At 51.1% G+C, this 5,529-nt stretch overlaps 1 protein-coding gene across 1 annotated transcript; it reads left to right on the top strand.

Moving 5' to 3' along the window:
- Nucleotides 1-410: 410 nt before the first annotated feature.
- Nucleotides 411-5,292, top strand: LOC129157520 (spectrin alpha chain, non-erythrocytic 1-like). The gene is made up of 15 exons (XM_070546274.1): nt 411-536; nt 607-824; nt 1,251-1,343; nt 1,419-1,553; nt 2,093-2,241; nt 2,411-2,467; nt 3,081-3,279; nt 3,364-3,469; nt 3,545-3,576; nt 3,665-3,700; nt 3,909-3,956; nt 4,069-4,160; nt 4,241-4,551; nt 4,646-4,858; nt 4,941-5,292. The coding sequence occupies exons 3-15, from the start codon at nt 1,278-1,280 to the stop codon at nt 5,003-5,005; spliced, it is 1,509 nt and encodes a 502-aa protein (XP_070402375.1). The 5' UTR covers nt 411-536; nt 607-824; nt 1,251-1,277; the 3' UTR covers nt 5,006-5,292.
- The last annotated feature ends 237 nt before the right edge of the window (nt 5,293-5,529 follow it).

The following is a 5,529-nucleotide window of genomic DNA, read 5'->3' as shown; positions in this document are numbered from 1 at the left end:
ACACACACACACACACACACACACACGTTACATTGTGATTTCTTAGTAAATATTCTATTTGGCGAGAGATAAACTTTATTGTATTTATCCTAGTGAATCTGCAATTAAACGGGTAAACTAGCAGTAGCACATCCAACATCAAAGAAGGTAAAATGTTATTATCAGGAGAGGGAGAATGATTAAGTGGTTAGCAGCAGTGTGCTAGCCGATGGCCCCCTCCATGAGGCCACCACAGCTCAGCAGAACATCGTTGTAGCTTCTTCTGGGGAGAAAAACACTTAGAGAGAAAATAAAGTTAACAGCTGAAATAGCAGGAAATAATACAGTTAAAGAGCAGATTGTAGAAGAAAGCAACCCCTGGGTTAAACTGGTCTGTCTACTGCATAATGCTGAACTCTAACGTGTGTCCTCAGGGAAGGACCTGATTGGTGTCCAGAACCTGCTGAAGAAGCACCAGGCTCTGCAGGCTGAGATCACAGGTCATGAACCTCGCATCAAGGCTGTCACCCAGAAAGGAGAGACCATGGTGGAGGAAGGTAGAGCAGGTCTGGTCCTGACATGTTTCTGAGGTGTCTGCAGGTTCTGGCTCACTTTGTTTGGGTCCAGGTCACTTCGCTGGTGAGGAAGTGAAGACTAAACTGTGGGAGCTTCATGGACGTTGGGACACGCTGAAGGCCAAGGCGTCCCAGAGGAGGCAGGACCTGGAGGACTCTCTGCAGGCCCAGCAGTACTTTGCGGATGCTAATGAGGCCGAGTCCTGGATGAGGGAGAAGGAGCCCATCGTTGGAAGTCCAGACTAAGGGAAAGACGAGGACTTGGCCGAGGTATGGAAGTCCCTTCCTGAGAAACTCCAATCGCTTTTCTTTGCTCTCTTTCCAGTCCTTCATAATTAGGGTTTCTGTATTTGTCATTTCCTTCGGTTGTCTACCACCAGGCGTCGTTGCTCGTTTGAGCGTCTCATGGGTTAGGGGTAGAAGTGCTGGCCTCGCACAGGAAGTGATGACAAACGTGTTCCCATCGCTCTTATTTCAAACGGTTTACAAGCTGTGATGTGTGTTCCCGCTGCAGAGCAGCCATGACACGTGGCAGCCGGCAGAAGGCTCACGCTTTTCCACTAAACACCCGCAGAGCTGCGTCTGCGGTGAACTGAGCAGGGTTTGTTTTACGGTGGCGGATCCGATTGGACCATCGCTGCGAGAAAGCTCCACTTGTGTCAGACGAGCTGAAGGTTCTGATGTTCTGCTCCACAGGCTCTCCTGAAGAAGCACGAGGCCCTGATGTCGAACCTGTCGGCTTACGGCAGCAGCATCCAGGCCCTGAAGGAGCAGGCCCAGTCCTGCAGGGTGAGTTCAGAACCCTCGGCCCGTCAGAACATTCTTATCCACCACGTTCTAACACCAGACCTGTTAACCCGACAGCAACAAGTGGCTCCAACTGACGATGAGACCGGGAAGGAGCTGGTTCTGGCTCTGTACGACTACCAGGAGAAGAGTCCTCGAGAGGTCACCATGAAGAAGGGCGACATCCTCACGCTGCTCAACAGCACCAACAAGGTTCGTGTGCCCTTCACAGCCGAGGAACGAGCTCCAGCTCAGAGTGACCTGTATTTGATATAGCGCCTTCTAGAGTCCTGGAACCCCCCAAGGCGCTTTACAACACAATCAGTCATTCACCCATTCACACACACATTCACACACTGGTGGGGATGAGCTACGATGTAGCCACAGCTGCCCTGGGGCGCACTGACAGAGGCGAGGCTGCCGAGCACTGGCGCCACCGGTCCCTCCGACCACCACCAGCAGGCAACGTGGGTTAAGTGTCTTGCCCAAGGACACAACGACAGCGACAGACTGAGCGGGGCTCGAACCTGCAACCTTCCGATTACGGGGTGAGCACTCAACTCCTGTGCCACCGTCGCCCCTTTAGCTGAATGAGGATGGAGAGACGGGCGTGGAAAACAGGAAATGTGTGTGAAACGGCTTTTGTCCACACGAGTCAGGGGAGGAGCAAACGCCTGTCGAGTGTTGTGGGCGGAGCCTGTGGTTGTGTGTGCTTGGATGCTTCAGCCAGTTAATGGCGGTGTGTGTCTCAGGACTGGTGGAAGGTTGAGGTGAACGACCGTCAGGGCTTCGTTCCGGCTGCCTATGTGAAGAAGCTGGACCCGACCCAGTCGTCCTCCAGGGAGAACCTTCTGGACGAGCATAGCAGCATCGCGGCGCGGCAGGAGCAGATCGAGAACCAGTAAGAGACGCCTGCTGTTCTTCTTTTGGCTCACTAACAGCTTCTGCTCTGAGGTGGTGGCCACAGGTGCCTACTTCCTGTGAATGTTGTTGTTCTAACGACCTGGTTCCTGGTTCTGTTCTGTCTGCTCTAACCTCCTGACCCGGTCTCGCTGCCTGCTGCTCTGCAGGCTGGTCACCAAGGAGACCTGCAGCGTGTCTGTGCGCATGAAGCAGGTGGAAGAGCTGTGAGTAGGAAGCAGAGACCCCATCCATGTTGTGGTGGTACCGTTATGTCGTCATCATCAGCAGCAGAGTAACCCCGCCCACCCCCAGCACCCCCTCCCCTTCCCATCTTCTAATCCCTAACAGGATAGAAGATCCGTCTCATCCCAGGCTTCCTCAGCACTAGATCACGTTTGGGTCGGTGCAGGACGGCTAGTGTCTCATCTAGAGTCTGTCTGAAGGGCTTCAGAACAAAACCCACAATCCTGATCCTGCTGAAGACTCCAGTGGGATCGGGAATCCTGCTGAAGACTCCAGTGGGATCGGGAATCCTGCTGAAGACTCCAGTGGGATCGGGAATCCTGGTGAAGTCAAACGAACTTGGATATAAAATTCCAATTCTACAACTAAACTGGTTCTAATAACCAGCTGGAGTAATCCTAACCCTGCGGTTCTGATCTGGAGGTCTTTGGAGCCTCCAGGACTTCTTCCCATTGGGAATTAGAATCCTGAAGCCCTTCAGCTGCTCTGTAGATGCATGCAGATGTTTCTGCTGAGACTCATCTCATCATGTTCCTTCCTGGTCTTTGGCCGACTCCGTCCGTCTCGCGCTGACCCGTCCTCTCCCCTCTGAAGGTACGGGACTCTGTTGGAGCTCGGAGAGAAGTGTAAGGACATGCTGGAGAAGAGCTGCAAGAAGTTCATGTTGTTCCGCGAAGCCAACGAGCTGCAGCAGTGGATCAACGAGAAGGAGGGCGCCCTGACCAACGAGGAGGTCGGCTCGGACCTGGAGCAGGTCGAGGTCTTGCAGAAGAAGTTTGATGACCTCCAGAAGGTCGGACTTTTCCTCCTCTCCGTCTTCCAGCAGCAGCTGTCAGATCAGCTCAGGTGATAACCAGCAGGTGCTTTTGTCCTGCAGGACCTGAAGGCCAACGAGTCCCGTCTGAGGGACATCAACAAGGTGGCATCTGAACTGGAGTCAGAAGGTCTGATGGCTGAGGAGGCTCCTATGGTTCAGGCTCAGCTGAGCGTCACCTGTCTGCAGCAGCTGGTCCCTCTCACTTCCTGGTTTGTTAACTCTGCTCGTCTCTGTTTGTAGCAACAAGAACATCTGGGTTCTGCTCCTGGAACGGTGCGTGTTGTCCTCCGCCTCCACCAGAACCAGACGTGGTGTTTTTGTTACCACTCATTTGTTTGTTTGTTTGTTTGTTTACTTACAGGATGAAGCCGACTCTAACACGGCGTCACCCTGGAAGGTGAGTTCATTCAGCTGATCAGAGGTCACCTCTGATGGCCGCAGTCACGGCCGACCGTGCTGACATCACACAGGAATTCAGGTGACCCGGCAGGCACCAGGTGCTGGTGAAAGTGGGGACATGTCAGCTGGTTGCCATGGCTACAGTTATCTTTATGCATCTGTATGACTGCTGACTGGTGTGTGTTTCCTGTGACCTTTGACCTCAGACCGTACAGTTGGGCATTCAGACGACGGCTAACTTTAATTCCATCAAGGTAAGAGGAAGCTCTTCCCTTCCTGTCTGAGCGATCCGTCTCCAGGTTTCCTCGTCCGGCGTCCAGCCCACTGGCGTCCACCTTCATCTCACTGGGTTTGGTTTCTCTCCAGGAGCTGAACAACCGCTGGCGCTCGCTGCAGCTGCTGGCTGAAGACCGGAGCAACATGCTGGGCAGCGCCCATGAGGTGCAGCGCTTCCACAGGTACCCCGCACACTTATGCGCCGCTTACGGGTCAGTAGAGTTTGGACCCACACTCAGACGGAGTTCTGATGTCTTCTCAGAGACGCTGATGAGACCAAAGAGTGGATCGAGGAGAAGAACCAGGCCCTGAACACAGACAACTATGGCCACGACCTGGCCAGCGTTCATGCTCTGCAGCGTAAACATGAAGGCTTTGAGCGTGACCTGGCAGCTCTGGGTGATAAGGTCCGCTTCCTGATCGGTACCAGGACCCGGGTTGTCTCTGGAGACACGTTCTTCATGGTTCTGGTGACTCCACCCCAGCCGTTCCTGATCAGCGATCAGCGGGGTGCTTTCCTATTTAAGGTGGATGGAGGACACAATTTGACGCCAGAAGATTGCCTCAGTTTTGGTAGTAACCAGCCACTCGTGTTACCTCTAGTGTTCCTAGGATTAATGTTATTTCGTAGTGGTTTTGCTCTTATATTGGATTTACCATTCTTCAGGATTCCTGTCGACCTCATTGGATACTGACCTCTACTCCAGAATTTGGATATTCAACACACGGACCTTATCACCACCTTCCATAACCCACCTCTCATCTCACCCAGTGCCCCATCCACCAGGACGCCCCGCTTCTCTCCACCTCTGCTCCCTCTCCTGCGCTTCCCCCGGCTCTCTACCTCTCTCTCCTCCAGCCAACACATACACCCACCACAGTAAGTCTGCTGAACACCTCTGCCTGCCTACAATGGATTTTGAAACCAGAACCTAAGCTCACCTGTGTTCTCCCTCCTCCAGATGCTGAGCTGTTGTTACAGTTCCAACCACAGACTTATCTGTGCACCTTAAGTTCCTCCTTATAAATAAATCATTTTTTCCATCAGTTTTTGGTCAGTGTTGTATTCTGCATGTCTTGGGTTAAGTACCTTCCTCCAAACATGACACTCCTCTTCAAAGAGCAAATCTGTTCAGCACATTCTGACAGACAGACCACCATTCTTCTGTCATGATGCTGTACAGGACATTTTTAGAGTTTTTCTTTTTAAAGATAAATAGGATTACATTTAAAGAGCAATACTTTCACATTATCATTTTCCCACACTTCTGTATAACTGTATTTTGTTGTTTTTCAATAAAGAATGACAAATTATTTAAGTTTGGTTTTTGTTGCACACAAATATATATCTGTAAAAAATATCTACAAAGCTAATGTTTACATAACAAGTATGATTGGGTTTTGCAATACGGCACTATTTTAGTAAGATTTTTAAACCAAGTAAAGTTAGTAAAGAACACATTTCTATTGTCTGCTAAGAAACTGTTGGGATTTAAAATGGGCCTGTTGTACAAATAACTTGTAAATGATTATTCCTCACTTTTGTCTTAA

This window comes from Nothobranchius furzeri, chromosome 17, assembly GCF_043380555.1.
Source record: "Nothobranchius furzeri strain GRZ-AD chromosome 17, NfurGRZ-RIMD1, whole genome shotgun sequence".
Classification (NCBI taxonomy): Eukaryota; Metazoa; Chordata; class Actinopteri; order Cyprinodontiformes; family Nothobranchiidae; genus Nothobranchius; species Nothobranchius furzeri.
The sequence above is the reverse complement of the archived record's forward strand: the minus strand, read 5'-3'. Positions and strand labels throughout refer to the sequence as shown.